This window comes from Pristiophorus japonicus, chromosome 30, assembly GCF_044704955.1.
Source record: "Pristiophorus japonicus isolate sPriJap1 chromosome 30, sPriJap1.hap1, whole genome shotgun sequence".
Classification (NCBI taxonomy): Eukaryota; Metazoa; Chordata; class Chondrichthyes; family Pristiophoridae; genus Pristiophorus; species Pristiophorus japonicus.
Window position 1 is genome coordinate 1,959,603 of NC_092006.1, and position 21,726 is coordinate 1,981,328.

At 55.7% G+C, this 21,726-nt stretch overlaps 2 protein-coding genes across 2 annotated transcripts in view; both read left to right on the forward strand.

The window, feature by feature from the left end:
* Window positions 1-662, forward strand: part of LOC139240143 (insulin receptor-related protein-like) — a 65,264-nt gene extending 64,602 nt beyond the window's left edge. Inside the window, 1 exon segment of the mRNA XM_070868519.1 lies at window positions 529-662. Coding sequence (XP_070724620.1) covers window positions 529-662 — 134 coding nt within the window.
* LOC139240078 (insulin-like growth factor 1 receptor) lies at window positions 652-8,469 on the forward strand. The gene is made up of 3 exons (XM_070868452.1): window positions 652-699; window positions 2,136-2,270; window positions 8,160-8,469. The coding sequence occupies exons 2-3, from the start codon at window positions 2,194-2,196 to the stop codon at window positions 8,467-8,469; spliced, it is 387 nt and encodes a 128-aa protein (XP_070724553.1). The 5' UTR covers window positions 652-699; window positions 2,136-2,193.
* Window positions 8,470-21,726: the final 13,257 nt, after the last annotated feature.

The following is a 21,726-nucleotide window of genomic DNA, read 5'->3' on the forward strand; positions in this document are numbered from 1 at the left end:
TCAGTACTGCCCCTCCGACAGTGCGGCACTCCCTCAGTACCGCCCCTCCGACAGTGCGGGGCTCCCTCAGTACTGCCCCTCCGACAGTGCGGCACTCCCTCAGTACCGCCCCTCCGACAGTGCGGCACTCCCTTAGTACTGCCCCTCCGACAGTGCGGCACTCCCTTAGTACTGCCCCTCAGACAGTGCGGCACTCCCTCAGTACTGCCCCTCCGACAGTGCGGCGCTCCCTCAGTACTGCCCCTCCGACAGTGCGGCGCTCCCTCAGTACCGCCCCTCCGACAGTGCGGGGCTCCCTCAGTACAGCCCCTCCGACAGTGCGGCGCTCCCTCAGTACTGCCCCTCCGACAGTGCGGGGCTCCCTCAGTACCGCCCCTCCGACAGTGCGGCACTCCCTCAGTACCGCCCCTCCGACAGTGCGGCGCTCCCTCAGTACCGTCCCTCCGACAGTGCGGCACTCCCTCAGTACTGCCCCTCCGATCACGGCTGACTCATAAACACACTAAGACGACCCTGTCTCTCTTGCAGATTTTGGAATGACGCGAGATATTTACGAGACGGATTATTACCGGAAGGGAGGTAAGGGACTTCTCCCAGTCCGCTGGATGTCCCCGGAGTCACTCAAGGATGGGATCTTCAGTCCACACACTGACGTGTGGTAAGGCTTTCAATTGCTCGATAATATTTGGTACAAACCAGGTACTACTCGCATTTCTACACAATCCCAGTGGACCCAAACACCTTCCCATTCACTCCCACTGTATACAATCCCAATGGACCCAAACCCCTTCCCATTCACTCCAACTGTACACAATCCCAATGGACCCAAACGCCTTCCCGTTCACTCCCACTGTACACAATCCCAATGGACATAAACCCCTTCCCATTCGCTCCCACTGTACACAATCCCAATGGACACAAACCCCTTCCCATTCACTCCCACTGTACACAATCCCAATGGACCCAAACCCCTTCCCATTCACTGCCACTGTACACAATCCCAATGGTCCCAAACCCCTTCCCATTCACTCCCACTGTACACAATCCCAATGGACCCAAACCCCTTCCCATTCACTCCCACTGTACACAATCCCAATGGACACAAACCCCTTCCCATTCACTCCCACTGTACACAATCCCAATGGACACAAACCACTTCCCATTCACTCCCGCTGTACACAATCCCAATGGACCCAAACCCCTTCCCATTCACTCCCACTGTACACAATTGCAATGAAACCAAACCCCTTCCCATTCACTCCCACTGTACACAATCCCAATGGACACAAACCCCTTCCCATTCACTCCCGCTGTACACAATCCCAATGGACCCAAACCCCTTCCCATTCACTCCCACTGTACACAATTGCAATGGAACCAAACCCCTTCCCATTCACTCCCACTGTACACAATCCCAATGGACACAAACCCCTTCCCATTCACTCCCACTGTACACAATCCCAATGGACCCAAACCCCTTCCCATTCACTCCCACTGTACACAATCCCAATGGACCCAAACCCCTTCCCATTCACTGCCAGTGTATACAATCCCAATGGACCCAAACCCCTTCCCATTCACTCCCACTGTACACAATCCCAATGGACACAAACCCCTTCCCATTCACTCCCACTGTACACAATCCCAATGGACACAAACCCCTTCCCATTCACTCCCACTGTACACAATCCCAATGGACGCAAACCCCTTCCCATTCACTCCCACTGTACACAATCCCAATGGACACAAACCCCTTCCCATTCACTCCCACTGTACACAATCCCAATGGACCCAAACCCCTTCCCATTCACTCCCACTGTACACAATCCCAATGGACCCAAACCCCTTCCCATTCACTCCCACTGTACACAATCCCAATGGACCCAAACCCCTTCCCATTCACTGCCAGTGTATACAATCCCAATGGACACAAACCCCTCCTGGAATCATCTTCTGTTAAATTTGCAAGATGTAGCAAGGACAGTTGTTAGACAATAGGTCGGATGGATGTTCATTCAGTCGGACCTTTCCACTAATGCAGGGTGTGCAGGGTTGGGGCTGTTGTTTAACGGGGAGAGGGGAGGTACAGGGGGACCCTCCTCAGTCACAGTAACTGGGATCTGCTGATCTTTCAGGTCGTTTGGAGTGGTGCTGTGGGAAATCGCCACGTTGGCTGAACAACCGTACCAAGGGATGTCCAACGAACAGGTCCTGCGCTTCGTAATGAACAACGGGATCTTGGGAAAACCAGACAACTGCCCAGACAAACTGTAAGCCCCTGTGTGTACCTCTGTATCTAACCCCTGTGCCTGCCCTGGGAGTGTTTGATGGGACAGTGTAGAGGGAGCTTTACTCTGTATCTAACTCCCTGTACCTGCCCTGGGAGTGTTTGATGGGACAGTGTAGGGGGAGCTTTACTCTGTATCTAACCCCCTGTACCTGCCCTGGGAGTGTTTGATGGGACAGTGTAGGGGGAGCTTTACTCTGTATCTAACCACCTGTACCTGCCCTGGGAGTGTTTGATGGGACAGTGTAGAGGGAGCTTTACTCTGTATCTAACCGCGTGGTGTACCTGCCCTGGGAGTGTTTGATGGGACAGTGTAGAGGGAGCTTTACTCTGTATCTAACCCCCGTGTACCTGCCCTGGGACTGTTTGATGGGACAGTGTAGAGGGAGCTTTACTCTGTATCTAACCCCCTGTACCTGCCCTGGGAGTGTTTGATGGGACAGTGTAGAGGGAGCTTTACTCTGTATCTAACCCCGTGCTGTACCTGCCCTGGGAGTGTTTGATGGGACAGTGTAGAGGGAGCTTTACTCTGTATCTAACCCCGTGCTGTACCTGCCCTGGGAGTGTTTGATGAGACAGTGTAGAGGGAGCTTTACTCTGTATCTAACCCCGTGCTGTACCTGCCCTGGGAGTGTTTGATGGGACAGTGTAGAGCGAGCTTTACTCTGTATCTAACCCCGTGCTGTACCTGCCCTGGGAGTGTTTGATGGGACAGTGTAGAGGGAGCTTTACTCTGTATCTAACCCCCTGTACCTGCCCTGGGAGTGTTTGATGGGACAGTGTAGAGGGAGCTTTACTCTGTATCTAACCCCCTGTACCTGCCCTGGGAGTGTTTGATGGGACAGTGTAGAGGGAGCTTTACTCTGTATCTAACCCCGTGCTGTACCTGCCCTGGGAGTGTTTGATGGGACAGTGTAGAGGGAGCTTTACTCTGTATCTAACCCCGTGCTGTACCTGCCCTGGGAGTGTTTGATGGGACAGTGTAGAGGGAGCTTTACTCTGTATCTAACCCCCTGTACCTGCCCTGGGAGTGTTTGATGGGACAGTGTAGAGGGAGCTTTACTCTGTATCTAACCCCCTGTACCTGCCCTGGGAATGTTTGATGGGACAGTGTAGAGGGAGCTTTACTCTGTATCTAGCCCCCTGTACCTGCCCTGGGAGTGTTTGATGGGACAGTGTAGAGGGAGCTTTACTCTGTATCTAACCCCCCTGTACCTGCCCTGGGCGTGTTTGATGGGACAGTGTAGAGGGAGCTTTACTCTGTATCTAACCCCCTGTACCTGCCCTGGGAGTGTTTGATGGGACAGTGTAGAGGGAGCTTTACTCTGTATCTAACCGCGTGGTGTACCTGCCCTGGGAGTGTTTGATGGGACAGTGTAGAGGGAGCTTTACTCTGTATCTAACCCCCCCTGTACCTGCCCTGGGAGTGTTTGATGGGACAGTGTAGAGGGAGCTTTACTCTGTATCTAACCCCCTGTACCTGCCCTGGGAGTGTTTGATGGGACAGTGTAGAGGGAGCTTTACTCTGTATCTAACCCCGTGCTGTACCTGCCCTGGGAGTGTTTGATGGGACAGTGTAGAGGGAGCTTTACTCTGTATCTAACCCCATGCTGTACCTGCCCTGGGAGTGTTTGATGGGACAGTGTAGAGGGAGCTTTACTCTGTATCTAACCCCGTGCTGTACCTGCCCTGGGAGTGTTTGATGGGACAGTGTAGAGGGAGCTTTACTCTGTATCTCACCCCTTGTACCTGCCCTGGGAGTGTTTGATGGGACAGTGTAGAGGGAGCTTTACTCTGTATCTAACCCCCTGTACCTGCCCTGGGAGTGTTTGATGGGACAGTGTAGAGGGAGCTTTACTCTGTATCTAACCCCCTGTACCTGCCCTGGGAGTGTTTGATGGGACAGTGTAGAGGGAGCTTTACTCTGTATCTAGCCCCCTGTACCTGCCCTGGGAGTGTTTGATGGGACAGTGTAGACGGAGCTTTACTCTGTATCTAACCCCCCTGTACCTGCCCTGGGCGTGTTTGATGGGACATTGTAGAGGGAGCTTTACTCTGTATCTAACCCCCTGTACCTGCCCTGGGAGTGTTTGATGGGACAGTGTAGAGGGAGCTTTACTCTGTATCTAACCGCGTGGTGTACCTGCCCTGGGAGTGTTTGATGGGACAGTGTAGAGGGAGCTTTACTCTGTATCTAACCCCCCTGTACCTGCCCTGGGAGTGTTTGATGGGACAGTGTAGAGGGAGCTTTACTCTGTATCTAACCCCCTGTACCTGCCCTGGGAGTGTTTGATGGGACAGTGTAGAGGGAGCTTTACTCTGTATCTAACCCCGTGCTGTACCTGCCCTGGGAGTGTTTGATGGGACAGTGTAGAGGGAGCTTTACTCTGTATCTAACCCCATGCTGTACCTGCCCTGGGAGTGTTTGATGGGGACAGTGTAGAGGGAGCTTTACTCTGTATCTAACCCCGTGCTGTACCTGCCCTGGGAGTGTGAGATGGGACAGTGTAGAGGGAGCTTTACTCTGTATCTAACCCCGTGCTGTACCTGCCCTGGGAGTGTGAGATGGGACAGTGTAGAGGGAGCTTTACTCTGTATCTAACCCCGTGCTGTACCTGCCCTGGGAGTGTTTGATGGGACAGTGTAGAGGGAGCTTTACTCTGTATCTAACCCCCTGTACCTGCCCTGGGAGTGTTTGATGGGACAGTGTAGAGGGAGCTTTACTCTGTATCTAACCCCCCTGTACCTGCCCTGGGAGTGTTTGATGGGACAGTGTAGAGGGAGCTTTACTCTGTATCTAACCCCCCTGTACCTGCCCTGGGAGTGTTTGATGGGACAGTGTCGAGGGAGCTTTACTCTGTATCTAACCCTGTGCTGTACCTGCCCTGGGAGTGTTTGATGGGACAGTGTAGAGGGAGCTTTACTCTGTATCTAACCCCCTGTACCTGCCCTGGGAGTGTTTGATGGGACAGTGTAGAGGGAGCTTTACTCTGTATCTAACCCCCTGTACCTGCCCTGGGAGTGTGTGATGGGACAGTGTAGAGGGAGCTTTACACTGTATCTAACCCCGTGCTGTACCTGCCCTGGGAGTGTTTGATGGGACAGTGTAGAGGGAGCTTTACTCTGTATCTAACCCCCTGTACCTGCCCTGGGAGTGTTTGATGGGACAGTGTAGAGGGAGCTTTACTCTGTATCTAACCCCCTGTACCTGCCCTGGGAGTGTTTGATGGGACAGTGTAGAGGGAGCTTTACTCTGTATCTAACCCCCTGTACCTGCCCTGGGAGTGTTTGATGGGACAGTGTCGAGGGAGCTTTACTCTGTATCTAACCCCGTGCTGTACCTGCCCTGGGAGTGTTTGATGGGACAGTGTAGAGGGAGCTTTACTCTGTATCTAACCCCCTGTACCTGCCCTGGGAGTGTTTGATGGGACAGTGTAGAGGGAGCTTTACTCTGTATCTAACTCCCTGTACCTGCCCTGGGAGTGTTTGATGGGACAGTGTAGAGGGAGCTTTACTCTGTATCTCACCCCCTGTATCTGCCCTGGGAGTGTTTGATGGGACAGTGTAGAGGGAGCTTTACTCTGTATCTCACCCCGTGCTGTACCTGCCCTGGGAGTGTTTGATGGGACAGTGTAGAGGGAGCTTTACTCTGTATCTCACCCCTTGTACCTGCCCTGGGAGTGTTTGATGGGACAGTGTAGAGGGAGCTTTACTCTGTATCTAACCCCCTGTACCTGCCCTGGGAGTGTTTGATGGGACAGTGTAGAGGGAGCTTTACTCTGTATCTAACCCCCTGTACCTGCCCTGGGAGTGTTTGATGGGACAGTGTAGAGGGAGCTTTACTCTGTATCTCACCCCTTGTACCTGCCCTGGGAGTGTTTGATGGGACAGTGTAGAGGGAGCTTTACTCTGTATCTAACCCCCTGTACCTGCCCTGGGAGTGTTTGATGGGACAGTGTAGAGGGAGCTTTACTCTGTATCTAACCCCCTGTACCTGCCCTGGGAGTGTTTGATGGGACAGTGTAGAGGGAGCTTTACTCTGTATCTAGCCCCCTGTACCTGCCCTGGGAGTGTTTGATGGGACAGTGTAGACGGAGCTTTACTCTGTATCTAACCCCCCTGTACCTGCCCTGGGCGTGTTTGATGGGACATTGTAGAGGGAGCTTTACTCTGTATCTAACCCCCTGTACCTGCCCTGGGAGTGTTTGATGGGACAGTGTAGAGGGAGCTTTACTCTGTATCTAACCGCGTGGTGTACCTGCCCTGGGAGTGTTTGATGGGACAGTGTAGAGGGAGCTTTACTCTGTATCTAACCCCCCTGTACCTGCCCTGGGAGTGTTTGATGGGACAGTGTAGAGGGAGCTTTACTCTGTATCTAACCCCCTGTACCTGCCCTGGGAGTGATTGATGGGACAGTGTAGAGGGAGCTTTACTCTGTATCTAACCCCGTGCTGTACCTGCCCTGGGAGTGTTTGATGGGACAGTGTAGAGGGAGCTTTACTCTGTATCTAACCCCATGCTGTACCTGCCCTGGGAGTGTTTGATGGGGACAGTGTAGAGGGAGCTTTACTCTGTATCTAACCCCGTGCTGTACCTGCCCTGGGAGTGTGAGATGGGACAGTGTAGAGGGAGCTTTACTCTGTATCTAACCCCGTGCTGTACCTGCCCTGGGAGTGTGAGATGGGACAGTGTAGAGGGAGCTTTACTCTGTATCTAACCCCGTGCTGTACCTGCCCTGGGAGTGTTTGATGGGACAGTGTAGAGGGAGCTTTACTCTGTATCTAACCCCCTGTACCTGCCCTGGGAGTGTTTGATGGGACAGTGTAGAGGGAGCTTTACTCTGTATCTAACCCCCCTGTACCTGCCCTGGGAGTGTTTGATGGGACAGTGTAGAGGGAGCTTTACTCTGTATCTAACCCCCCTGTACCTGCCCTGGGAGTGTTTGATGGGACAGTGTAGAGGGAGCTTTACTCTGTATCTAACCCTGTGCTGTACCTGCCCTGGGAGTGTTTGATGGGACAGTGTAGAGGGAGCTTTACTCTGTATCTAACCCCCTGTACCTGCCCTGGGAGTGTTTGATGGGACAGTGTAGAGGGAGCTTTACTCTGTATCTAACCCCCTGTACCTGCCCTGGGAGTGTGTGATGGGACAGTGTAGAGGGAGCTTTACACTGTATCTAACCCCGTGCTGTACCTGCCCTGGGAGTGTTTGATGGGACAGTGTAGAGGGAGCTTTACTCTGTATCTAACCCCCTGTACCTGCCCTGGGAGTGTTTGATGGGACAGTGTAGAGGGAGCTTTACTCTGTATCTAACCCCCTGTACCTGCCCTGGGAGTGTTTGATGGGACAGTGTAGAGGGAGCTTTACTCTGTATCTAACCCCCTGTACCTGCCCTGGGAGTGTTTGATGGGACAGTGTCGAGGGAGCTTTACTCTGTATCTAACCCCGTGCTGTACCTGCCCTGGGAGTGTTTGATGGGACAGTGTAGAGGGAGCTTTACTCTGTATCTAACCCCCTGTACCTGCCCTGGGAGTGTTTGATGGGACAGTGTAGAGGGAGCTTTACTCTGTATCTAACTCCCTGTACCTGCCCTGGGAGTGTTTGATGGGACAGTGTAGAGGGAGCTTTACTCTGTATCTCACCCCCTGTATCTGCCCTGGGAGTGTTTGATGGGACAGTGTAGAGGGAGCTTTACTCTGTATCTCACCCCCTGTACCTGCCCTGGGAGTGTTTGATGGGACAGTGTAGAGGGAGCTTTACTCTGTATCTAACCCCCTGTACCTGCCCTGGGAGTGTGTGATGGGACAGTGTAGAGGGAGCTTTACTCTGTATCTCACCCCGTGCTGACTCTCGATCAATCTGCCTGTTGCAGCCACGATTTGATGCAGCGTTGCTGGGAGTGGAACCCCAAGTCGCGGCCGACGTTTTTGCAGATCCTCGGGCGGCTGGTGGACGAGATGCAGCCCAGTTTCCGCCAGGTCTCCTTCTTCTACGGGCAGGGTGCGGGGCTGCAGCAGGGGGCCACGGACGGACCCCCGCCGGACACCGGGTCCTCTCCCGCCTCGGGACCCCGGCCGTTCGCCGAGCGTTGCCAGGGCGACCAGCTGGGTTACTGCCACTTGAACGGGACGGCGGGGGGAGGGTGCGTGGTGTCGGCGGCGGCAACCGCGGACTGTCTGTAACCGGGGGAGACGGGGGTGGGGTCTTCCCCCGGGTTCCCTCTCACCGCCGTTTGCCGATTGGGGAACGCCCGGTGTTGAGCTTCCGTTGTCGGTTTGGCATTCTCAGCGCGCGCAGAATAAATCGTTTCACTTTCTGACGCTGTGGCCTCCGCTCTCGTTATTTATTCCCCCGACAACCCAGGCTCACAACCCCCCCCTCACCCCGACCTCCGCACTGACCCCCCGACTCGCTCAACCCCTGCTCCCACTGTGGGGGAGAGCAGGTCGGAAAGAAACCCTGTGTTTAAAACAAGACTTGCTTTTCTCCGAAGCCTATTGACCCCCTCAATTTGTCCCAGAGCTCCCCCACAGCCAATGAAGTACTTTCGGAGTGTGCTCACTGTTGTATTGTGGGAAACGCGGCAGCTCAATTAACGCACAGCAAGATCCCACACACAGCGATGTGATAATGACCCGGATCATCTGTTTTAGTGACGTTGGTCGAGGGATAAATATTGGCCCCAGGACACCGGGGAGAACTCCCCCTGCTCTTCTTCCAATAGTGGCCCCGGGATCTTTTACATCCACCCGAGAGGGCAGACGGGGCCTCGGTTTAACGTCTCATCCGACAGACGGCACCTCCAACAGTGCGGGGCTCCCTCAGTACTGCCCCTCCGACAGTGCGGCACTCCCTCAGTACTGCCCCTCCGACAGTGCGGCGCTCCCTCAGTACTGCCCCTCCGACAATGCGGTGCTCCCTCAGTACTGCCCCTCCGACAGTGCGGCGCTCCCTCAGTACTGCCCCTCCGACAATGCGGTGCTCCCTCAGTACTGCTCCTCCGACAGTGCGGTGCTCCCTCAGTACTGCCCCTCCGACAATGCGGTGCTCCCTCAGTACTGCCCCTCCGACAATGCGGTGCTCCCTCAGTACTGCCCCTCTGACAATGCGGTGCTCCCTCAGTACTGCCCCTCCGACAGTGCAGCGCTCCCTCACACCATGATCACACTGTGTCACTCTGAAACATGCTGCAGTTATAACCGGGGCAACTCTGTAGCCGATGGTGGGGCTGATGGCCACCAGGTGGCAGTGCCCACCAAGGCTGGTGCCGGACAGACAATTGGTGTCTGAATGCCAATATCTCTCGCACTCCCACGACGGGGAGAATCGGACATTCGGCAGAGGGCTGACCGGGTCATGCACTTCTGGAAGAAGGGGTAGAGGTGGCGAGGGAGGGAGCTGGATTTCCAGCACTCCCCACCCCACCCTCCAACCTCCGTACTCATCAACTCATCCAAAACTCTGGCCCCACCGTGTCCTAACTCACACCCAGTCCCACTCACCCATCACCCCCTGTGCTCACTGCCCCGTGTCCTAACTCACACCGAGTCCCACTCACCCATCACCCCCTGTGCTCACTGACCCCGTGTCCTAACTCACACCTAGTCCCACTCACCCAACACCCCCTGTGCTCACTGCCCCGTGCCCTAACTCACACCCAGTCCCACTCACCCATCACCCCCTGTGCTCACTGACCCGTGTCCTAACTCACACCCAGTCCCACTCACCCATCACCCACTGTGCTCGCTGACCCCGTGTCCTAACTCACACCGAGTCCCACTCACCCATCACCCCCTGTGCTCACTGACCCCGTGTCCTAACTCACACCCAGTCCCACTCACCCATCACCCCCTGTGCTCACTGCGCCGTGTCCTAACTCGCACCGAGTCCCACTCACCCATCACCCCCTGTGCTCGCTGTCCCCGTGTCCTAACTCACACCCAGTCCCGCTCACCCATCACCCCCTGTGCTCACTGCCCCGTGTCCTAACTCACACCCAGTCCCACTCACCCATCACCCCCTGTGCTCGCTGCCCCGTGTCCTAACTCATACCCAGTCCCACTCACCCATCACCCCCTGTGCTCACTGCCCCGTGTCCTAACTCGCACCGAGTCCCGCTCACCCATCACCCCCTGTGCTCACTGCCCCGTGTCCTAACTCACACCCAGTCCCACTCACCCATCACCCCCTGTGCTCACGGAGCGACATTGGTTCCCGGTCCAGCAATGCCTCGATTTCAAAATTCTCATCCTCGTATTCAAATCCATCCATGGCCTCCTCGTCCCCTCCTCCTTATCTCGGTAACCTCCTCCAGCCCCTACACGCCTCCCTATCTCTGTAACCTCCTCCAGCCGCTACACCCCTCCCTATCTCTGTAACCTCCTCCAGCCCTACACCCCTCCCTATCTCTGTAACCTCCTCCAGCCCCTACACCCCTCCCTATCTCTGCAACCCCCTCCAGCCCCTATACCCCTCCCTATCTCTGTAACCCCCTCCAGCCCCTCCCTATCTCTGCAACCCCCTCCAGCCCTACACCCCTCCCTATCTCTGTAACTCCCTCCAGCCCCTACAACCCTCCGAGATCTCTGCGCTCCTCCAATTCTGGTCTCCTGCCCATCCCTGATTATAATCGCTCCACCATCGGTGGCCGTGCCTTCAGCTGCCTGAGACCCCAAGCTCTGGAACTCCCTCCCTAAACCTCTCCGCCTCGCGCTCCTCCTTCGAGACGCTGTTTAAAACCTACATTACGACAGTTACCACAGCACTTTGTTGGCTGTGAAACGCTTTGGGACGTCCGGTGGTCGTGAACGGCGCTATCGAAATGCAAATGTGCCTTACCTATTTGCCTGGGATCTTCCTGTTCGGTGTGTGGGGCTCAGTCCCACTCTGGGAGGAGCTGTCACACACTCAGACACGAGATGTGAGCCTGGCCTCGACGAGTGAAGACAAGACGGAGGGAGGTAGTGTGAGTTCTGCGGGGAGGGTGAGCATCTGTTCTGACATTCTGCCTTGCCACGGCACACATTAACAGTCCTCAAAAAAGGCTTCAAGCCCCCTCCTCCCTCCCCCTGGGGGAAGCCCAGGCTGCTGAGTGAGTCGTGCAAAGGAGCAGAATTGATCAGATCGTCAATGTCAGTCACTCAGGAAAACCTTCCGGCCTGCGAGAGCGTTCCATTATTCAATCGTGCAAAATCCCAGTTCCAAGTGCACCAGGATACCACATCTTTCAATATATATATATATGTCGAAACAAGGAATACAAGAGCAGGGAGGTTATGCTTGAACTGTATAAAACACTATTTAGGCCACAGCTGGAGTACTGCGTGCAGTTCTGGAAACCACATTACAGGAAAGATGCGATTGCACTAGAGAGGGTACAGAGGAGATTTACCAGGATGTTGCACTGGAGAGGGTACAGAGGAGATTTACCAGGATGTTGCACTGGAGAGGGTACAGAGGAGATTTACCAGGATGTTGCACTGTAGAGGGTACAGGGGAGATTTACCAGGATGTTGCACGAGAGAGGGTGCAGAGGAGATTTACCAGGATGTTGCCTGGACTGGAGAGGGTACAGAGGAGATTTACCAGGATGTTGCACTGGAGAGGGTACAGAGGAGATTTACCAGGATGTTGCATTAGAGAGGGTACAGGGGAGATTTACCAGGATGTTGCACTAGAGAGGGTACAGAGGAGATTTACCAGGATGTTGCACTAGAGAGGGTACAGAGGAGATTTACCAGGATGTTGCACTGGAGAGGGTACAGAGGAGATTTACCAGGATGTTGCCTGGACTGGAGAGGGTACAGAGGAGATTTACCAGGATGTTGCACTAGAGAGGGTACAGAGGAGATTTACCAGGATGTTGCACTAGAGAGGGTACAGGGGAGATTTACCAGGATGTTGCACTAGAGAGGGTACAGAGGAGATTTACCAGGATGTTGCACTAGACAGGGTACAGAGGAGATTTACCAGGATGTTGCACTAGAGAGGGTGCAGAGGAGATTTACCAGGATGTTGCACTGGAGAGGGTACAGAGGAGATTTACCAGGATGTTGCACTGGAGAGGGTACAGAGGAGATTTACCAGGATGTTGGACTAGAGAGGGTACAGAGGAGATTTACCAGGATGTTGGACTAGAGAGGGTACAGAGGAGATTTACCAGGATGTTGGACTAGAGAGTGTACAGAGGAGATTTACCAGGATGTTGCACGAGAGAGGGTGCAGAGGAGATTTACCAGGATGTTGGATGAGAGAGTGTACAAAGGAGATTTACCAGGATGTTGCACTTGAGAGGGTACAGAGGAGATTTACCAGGATGTTGCCTGGACTGGAGAATTTTAGCGATGGGGAAAGATTGGAGATTCTGTGTCTGTTTTCTTTGGGACAGAGGAGGCTGAGGGGAGACCTTATTCAAGTACAAATCCCCTGGGAAGACAGACGCACCAACATTAGCGTCCTCGACCAGGCCAACATCCCCAGCATCGAAGCACTGACCACACTCGACCAGCTCCGCTGGGCAGGGCCACATTGTCCGCATGTCCCCCAGACACGAGACTCCCAAAGCAAACGCTCTACTCGCAACTCCTTCACGGGCAAACGAGCCAAAGGTGGGCAGAGGAAACGTTACAATGGACCACCCTCAAAGCCTCCCTGATAAAGTGCAACATCCCCCACCGACATCTGGGAGTCCCTGGGCCCAAAGACCAGTCCGCCCTAAGTGGAGGAAGTGCATCCGGGAGGGCGCTGAGCACCTCGAGTCTCGTCGCCGAGAGCGTGCAGAAACCAAGCGCAGGCAGCGGAAGGAGCGTGCGGCAAACCAGTCCCACCCTCCCCTTCCCTCAACCACTGTCTGTCCCACCTGTGACAGGGGACTGTGGCTCTCGTATTGGGCTGTTCAGCCACCTAAGGACTCATTTTAAGTGCGGAAGCAAGTCTTCCTCGATTCCGAGGGACTGCCTATGATGATGATGGTATAATATAATGAGGGGCCTGGATAGAGTGGATAGGACGGACTTATTTCCCTCAGCAGAGGGGTCAACAACCAGGGGGCAGAGATTGAAAGTAATTGGGGGGAGGTTTAGAGGGGATTTGAGGGGAAATGTCTTCACCCAGAGGGTGGTGGGGGTCTGGGGAGGATCTCACTGCCTGAAAGGGTGGTAGAGGCAGAAACCCTCACCACATTTGGATGTGCAGCTTGAAGTGCCGTAACCCACAGGGCTACGGACCGAGAGCGGGAAGTGGGATTAGGCCGGGTGGCTCTTGGTCGGCCGGTGTGGACATGATGGGCCGAATGGCCTCTTCCCGTGCTGCAAAAGTCTCTGATTCTCTGATTGTATTATAACGCTAAAGATTAAGGGGTTAATTTTATCTTAACCCGCCCATCGGGAAACTGAGAGCCTCGGGTGCAACAATAAGTTGCATTTATATAGCGTCTTTATCGTAGTAAAACGCCCCGCGGAGTGATTCTCAGACACAATTTGACCCCCGAGCCACATCAGGAGATATTAGCGCAGGTGACCAAAAGCTGGGTCAAAGAGGGAGGTTTTAAGGAGCGTCTTAAAGCAGGAGAGAGGCGGAGAGGTTTAGGGAGGGAGTTCCAGAGCTCGGGGCCCAGGCAGTTGAAGGCACGGCCACCGATGGTGGAGAGATGGAAATCGGGGGATGGGCAAGAGGGCAGAATTGGAGGAGGGCAGAGATCTCGGGGGGTTGTAGGGGCTGGAGGAGGTCATAGAGTCAGTGTGTGTGGGATCCGTACCCCAGTGAGAGTCAGTGTGTGTGGGACCCGTACCCAGTGAGAGTCAGTGTGTGTGGGACCCGTACCCCAGAGAGAGTCAGTGTGTGTGGGACTGTACCCCAGTGAGAGTCAGTGTGTGTGGGACTGTACCCCAGTGAGAGTCAGTGTGTGTGGGACCCGTACCCAGTGAGAGTCAGTGTGTGTGGGACCCGTACCCCAGTGAGAGTCAGTGTGTGTGGGACTGTACCCCAGTGAGAGTCAGTGTGTGTGGGACCCGTACCCAGTGAGAGTCAGTGTGTGTGGGACCCATACCCCAGTGAGAGTCAGTGTGTGTGGGACTGTACCCCAGTGAGAGTCAGTGTGTGTGGGACTGTACCCCAGTGAGAGTCAGTGTGTGTGGGACTGTACCCCAGTGAGAGTCAGTGTGTGTGGGACCCGTACCCCAGTGAGAGTCAGTGGTGTGTGGGACTGTACCCCAGTGAGAGTCAGTGTGTGTGGGACTGTACCCCAGTGAGAGTCAGTGTGTGTGGGACTGTACCCCAGTGAGAGTCAGTGTGTGTGGGACTGTACCCCAGTGAGAGTCAGTGTGTGTGGGACTGTACCCCAGTGAGAGTCAGTGTGTGTGGGACCCGTACCCCAGTGAGAGTCAGTGGTGTGTGGGACTGTACCCCAGTGAGAGTCAGTGTGTGTGGGACCCGTACCCCAGTGAGAGTCAGTGGTGTGTGGGACTGTACCCCAGTGAGAGTCAGTGTGTGTGGGACCCATACCCCAGTGAGAGTCAGTGGTGTGTGGGACTGTACCCCACTGAGAGTCAGTGTGTGTGGGACCCATACCCCAGTGAGAGTCAGTGTGTGTGGGACCCGTACCCCAGTGAGAGTCAGTGTGTGTGGAACCTGTACCCCAGTGAGAGTCAGTGTGTGTGGGACCCGTACCGCAGTGAGAGTCAGTGTGTGTGGGACTGTACCCCAGTGAGAGTCAGTGTGTGTGGGACCTGTTCCCCAGTGAGAGTCAGTGTGTGTGGGACCCGTACCCCAGTGAGAGTCAGTGTGTGTGGGACCCGCACTCCAGTGAGAGTCAGTATGTGTGGGACCCGTACCCCAGTGAGAGTCAGTGTGTGTGGGACCCGTACCGCAGTGAGAGTCAGTGTGTGTGGGACTGTACCCCAGTGAGAGTCAGTGTGTGTGGGACCCGTGCCCCAGTGAGAGTCAGTGTGTGTGGGACCCGTACCCCAGTGAGAGTCAGTGTGTGTGGGACTGTACCCCAGTGAGAGTCAGTGTGTGTGGGACTGTACCCCAGTGAGAGTCAGTGTGTGTGGGACCCGTACCCCAGTGAGAGTCAGTGTGTGTGGGACCTGTACCCCAGTGAGAGTCAGTGTGTGTGGGACCCGTACTCCAGTGAGAGTCAGTGTGTGTGGGACCCATATCCTCGTGAGAGTCAGTGTGTGTGGGACTGTACCCCAGTGAGAGTCAGTGTGTGTGGGACTGTACCCCAGTGAGAGTCAGTGTGTGTGGGACTGTACCCCAGTGACAGTCAGTGTGTGTGGGACTGTACCCCAGTGAGAGTCAGTGTGTGTGGGACTGTACCCCAGTGAGAGTCGGTGTGTGTGGGACCCGTACCCCAGTGAGAGTCAGTGTGTGTGGGACTGTACCCCAGTGAGAGTCAGTGTGTGTGGGACCCGTACCCCAGTGAGAGTCAGTGTGTGTGGGACTGTACCCCAGTGAGAGTCAGTGTGTGTGGGACTGTACCCCAGTGAGAGTCAGTGTGTGTGGGACTGTACCCCAAGTGAGAGTCAGTGTGTGTGGGACTGTACCCCAGTGAGAGTCAGTATGTGTGGGACTGTACCCCAGTGAGAGTCAGTGTGTGTGGGACTGTACCCCAGTGAGAGTCAGTATGTGTGGGACTGTACCCCAGTGAGAGTCAGTGTGTGTGGGACCCGTACCCCAGTGAGAGTCAGTGTGTGTGGGACTGTACCCCAGTGAGAGTCAGTGTGTGTGGGACTGTACCCCAGTGAGAGTCAGTGTGTGTGGGACTGTACCCCAGTGAGAGTCAGTGTGTGTGGGACTGTACCCCAGTGAGAGTCAGTGTGTGTGGGACTGTACCCCAGTGAGAGTCAGTGTGTGTGGGACTGTACCCCAGTGAGAGTCAGTGTGTGTGGGACCCGTACCCCAGTGAGAGTCAGTGTGTGTGGGACCCGTACCCCAGTGAGAGTTAGTGTGTGTGGGACCCGTACCCCAGTGAGAGTTAGTGTGTGTGGGACTGTACCCCAGTGAGAGTCAGTGTGAGAGGGACCCGTACCCCAGTGAGAGTCAGTGTGTGTGGGACCCGTACCCCAGTGAGAGTTAGTGTGTGTGGGACCCGTACCCCAATGAGAGTCGGTGTGTGGGAGAGCTGGGGCGAAAGGGAAAGAGTTCCTGGGCAGAGTCAGATGAGGCAGGGAGGGAGAGGATAGAATCGGAGCTGATGCTGAGGGTGTGAACTTGCGCTCAGGGAACGGTGTGGGAGATCGGATTTCCCTGTTTGTCATGAGCTGAGGAATAATCCTCTGGCAGCAGGTTGAACATAATTCATTGACCATTTCACTTTTCACACTTGACATCCTGTGAGCTGGTTGAGAGCATCATAAAGCGGCTGTGATGTTGCCTAACATCGTATTAGTCTCACCGCAGACCTGCTCCTAATGATGCATTAGCAGTTTTTACAGGGCGGGGGAAAAGAGCCTTAGTGTTTATTAAAGATATATATCAGTGAGCGTTTCCTCGCACTCTCTCGCTCACTAATGGTGCAATCAGGGGAAGGGACCAGTCCGTCTCGCCCAAACTCACTCTCCGCACAAGTGCTGCCCTTCTCAACAATCCGCCTCACCCACCGGGAACAGAACATCAGGCACAGGAGCAGGGGTAGGCCATTCGGCCCCTCGAGCCTGCTCCGCCATTCAATACGATCATGGCTGATCCAATCGTGGACTCAACTCCACTTCCCCTCCCGCTTCCCAACGCTGTCTCCGCAAGATCCTGCAAATCCCCTGGGAGGACAGACGCACCAACGTTAGCGTCCTCGACCAGGCCCAACATCCCCAGCATCGAAGCACTGACCACACACTCGACCAGCTCCGCTGGGCAGGGCCACATTGTCCACATGGTTCCCCCCCAGACACGAGACTCCCAAAGCGAGCGCTCTACTCGGAACTCCTTCACGGGCAAACGAGCCAAAGGTGGGCCAGAGGAAACGTTACAGGGACCACCCTCAAAGCCTCCCTGATAAAGTGCAACATCCCCCACTGACACCTGGGAGCCCCTGGGCCCAAAGACCAGTCCGCCCTAAGTGGAGGAAGTGCATCCGGGAGGGGCACTGAGCACCTCGAGTCTCGTCGCCGAGAGCGTGCAGAAACCAAGCGCAGGCAGCGGAAGGAGCGTGCGGCAAACCAGTCCCACCCTCCCCTTCCCTCAACCACTGTCTGTCCCACCTGTGACAGGGTCTGTGGCTCTCGTATTGGGCTGTTCAGCCACCGGAGGACTCACTTTTAGAGTGGAGGCAAGTCTTCCTCGATTCCGAGGGACCGCCTCTGATAATGATTCCATTATCGCTCAAAAATCTGACCATCTCCACCTTAAATTTATTCATCATCATAGGCAGTCCCTCGGAATCGAGGAAGACTTGCCTCCACTCTAAAAGTTAGTTCTCAGGTGGCTGAACAGTCCAATACGGGAATTACAGTCTCTGTCACAGGTGGGACTAAATGTATTCAATGACCCAGCCCCCACAGCTCTCTGAGGCAGAGAATTCCACAGATTTACAACCCACTGAGAGAAGAAATTCCTCCTCATCTCAGTTTTAAATGGGCGGCCCCTTATTCTAAGACCATGCCCCCTAGTTCTAGTCTCCCCCATCAGTGGAAACATCCTCTCTGTATCCACCTTGTCGAGCCCCCTCATAATCTTATACGTTTCGATAAGATCCCCTCTCATTCTTCTGAATTCCAATGAGTAGAGGCCCAACCTGCTCAACCTTTCCTCATAAGTCAACCCCCTCATCCCCGGAATCAACCGAGTGAACCTTCTCTGAACTGCCTCCAAAGCAAGTGTATCCTTTCGTAAATATGGAAACCAAAACTGCGCGCAGTACTCCAGGTGTGGCCTCACCGATACCCTGTGTAACTGGAGCAAGACTTCCCTGCTTTTATACTCCATCCCCTTTGCAATAAAGGCCAAGATACCCTCCCGTCTGGTACTGTACAGCCCGTGCGTGCGTCTCAGAGAATATCGGAGGCTGTTGAGGGATCAGGTATCACGTTTGACAAATGCTTATCATCTCATCAATGTAAACAGAGAGAGACTGAGATTGGAGGTCTGGGAGAGAGGGGGATTAAATATTAAAGGAACAATATCCCTGTGGAGAGGTGCTGTAATGTGCCAGTGTATACACTCAGTCCTGGATACTGCCTTTTATATTTTAGTATCCTAGCACACACGATAATGGCTAGGGGTCATTTTAATCAGCAAGGGGCTATTTACAAACTGACTGATGCTCTACTCTGAAACACATTTAAAAAACAGCGTAACGAATGAACACAACGGCTCACAGCCCCTCTCTATCATATCGATCACACGCACTGACATCTCCCTCCTCATCCTGCACAGCCCCAAATACACCCTCTCGGCCTCTACACATCCCGTCCGAGGGCTCTCTGTCTCTCCCACTCCCTCCGTCCCCTTCCACACTCACTCTCTCCCTCCCCTCTCCCCCACACACACACTCACTCTCTCCCTCCCCTCTCCCCACACACACACTCACTCTCTCCCTCCCCGTTCCCCACACACACACTCTCTCTCCCTCCCCTCTCCCCACACACACACACTCACTTTCTCCCTCCCCTCTCCCCCACACACACTCTCTCTCTCCCTCCCCTCTCCCCACACACACACTCACTCTCTCCCTCCCCTCTCCCCACACACACACTCACTCTCTCCCTCCCCTCTCCCCACACACACACTCACTCTCTCCCTCCCCACACACACACTCACTTTCTCCCTCCCCTCTCCCCCACACACTCACTCTCTCTCCCTCCCCTCTCCCCCACACACACTCTCTCTCTCCCTCCCCTCTCCCCACACACTCACTTTCTCTCCCTCCTCTCTCCCCACATACACTCTCTCCCTCCCCTCTCCCCACACACACTCTCTCTCCCTCCCCTCTCCCCACACACACTCTCTCTCCCTCCCCCTCTCCCCCACACACACTCTCTCTCTCCTCCCCTCTCCCCCATACACACTCTCTCTCTCCCTCCCCTCTCCCCCATACACACTCTCTCTCTCTCTCTCTCCCTCCCCCACACACTCTCTCTCACTCCCTCACACACTCTCTCTCTCACTCCCTCACACACTCTCTCTCTCACTCCCTCACACTCTCTCTCTCTCTCTCTCTCTCACACACTCTCTCTCTCTGTCCCCTCTCCCCCACACACACTCGCTCTCCCTCCCCTCTCCCCCACACACACTCTCTCTCTCTCTCCCGACATTCACTTTCTCTCTCTCTCTCTCCCCCACACACTCTCTCTCCCTCCCCTCTCCCCCACACACACTCTCTCTCCCTCCCCTCTCCCCCACACACACTCTCTCTCTCCTCCCCTCTCCCCCACACACACTCTCTCTCTCTCTCTCTCCCTCCCCCACACACTCTCTCTCTCTCTCCTCACTCTCCCTCCCTCCCCCACACTCACTCCCACTCCCTCCCCCACACACTCCCACTCTCTCTCACTCCCTCACACACTCTCTCTCTCACTCCCTCCCCCACACACTCTCTCTCTCACTCCCTCCCCCCCACACTCTCTCACTCCCTCCCCCACACACCCTCTCACTCCCTCCCCCACACACTCACACACTCACACACTCTCTCACTCACTCCCCCACACACTCCCACTCTCCCTTCCCTGTCCCCACAGTCTCTCTCCCTCCCCTCTCCCACACACACTCTCTCTCTCTCTCTCTCTCTCTCCTCACTCTCTCTCTCCCTCCCCCACACACACTCCCACTCTCTCACTCCCTCCCTCACACACAGTCTCACTCTCTCCCCCACACACTCTCTCACTCCCTCCCCCACACACTCTCTCACTCCCTCCCCCACACACTCTCTCACTCCCTCCCCCACACACTCTCTCACTCCCTCCCCCACACACTCTCTCACTCCCTCCCCCACACACTCTCTCACTCTCTCTCTCCTCAATCTCTCTCTCCCTCCCCCACACACACTCCCACTCTCTCACTCCCTCCCCCACACACTCTCTCACTCCCTCCCCCACACACACTCTCACTCCCTCCCCCACACACTCTCTCCCTCCCCTCTCCCCCAATACACACTCTCACTCCCTCCCCCACACTCTCTCACTCCCTCCCCCACACACTCTCTCACTCCCTCCCCCACACACTCTCTCACTCCCTCCCCCACACACTCTCTCACTCCCTCCCCCACACACTCTCTCACTCCCTCCCCCACACACACACACTCTCTCCCTCCCTCCCCCACACACTCTCTCACTCTCTCCCCCCCACACTCTCTCACTCCCTCCCCCACACACTCTCTCACTCCCTCCCCCCCACACTCTCTCACTCCCTCCCCCACACTCTCTCACTCCCTCCCCCACACTCTCTCTCACTCCCTCCCCCACACTCTCTCACTCCCTCCCCCACACACTCTCTCACTCCCTCCCCCACACACACTCTCACTCTCTCACTCCCTCCCCCACACACTCTCTCACTCCCTCCCCCACACACTCTCTCACTCCCTCCCCCACACACTCTCTCACTCCCTCCCCCACACACACTCACTCTCTCTCTCCCTCCCCCCCACACTCTCTCTCTCCCTCCCCCACACACTCTCTCACTCCCTCCCCCACACACTCTCTCACTCCCTCCCCCACACACTCTCTCACTCCCTCCCCCACACACTCTCTCACTCCCTCCCCCACACTCTCTCTCACTCCCTCCCCCACACTCTCTCTCACTCCCTCCCCCACACTCTCTCTCACTCCCTCCCCCACACTCTCTCTCACTCCCTCCCCCACACACTCTCTCACTCCCTCACTCCCTCCCCCACACACTCTCTCACTCCCTCCCCCACACACTCCCACTCTCCTTTCCCTGTCCCCACAGTCTCTCTCACTCCCTCCCCCACACACACACACTCTCTCCCTCCCTCCCCCACACACTCTCTCACTCTCTCTCCGCCACCCCCCACCCCGTGGCCCCCCGCCTCTGTTGATTCAGACGCCTCCAGGTCGCACTCAGTGGGAGCTCGCGGAACCCCAGTGGGACCAGGCCAGAGAAACCTTTAGCTGGGGGAGGGGGGGGGGGGGGGGGGAGAAGCGGACTCGCCCCGGGCACAGGAGCCCCCGCCCCCTTTGCCTCACACCCTCCCGCACACAGGCCGGCCTGGAATCCCTCCCCCCTCGCCCTGGGGGGGCCGCGGACCATGGACGGACAGCGATCGCGGTCTCCTTGTTACTCACGGCTCAGCGCACCGAAGGACGATGATTAAAGTGTGTAGGGAGTGAGAGGGAGAGAGTGAGTGAGCGAGAGGGAGAGAGTGAGTGAGCGAGCGGGCCATCGAGGAGCTCGGAGCATGGCGGGCGTTCCTTAACTCGTTTAAATATCAGACCTCACAGCACGATATCGCACAGGAGGATCCCATTCACCCTTCGAGCCTGCACCAC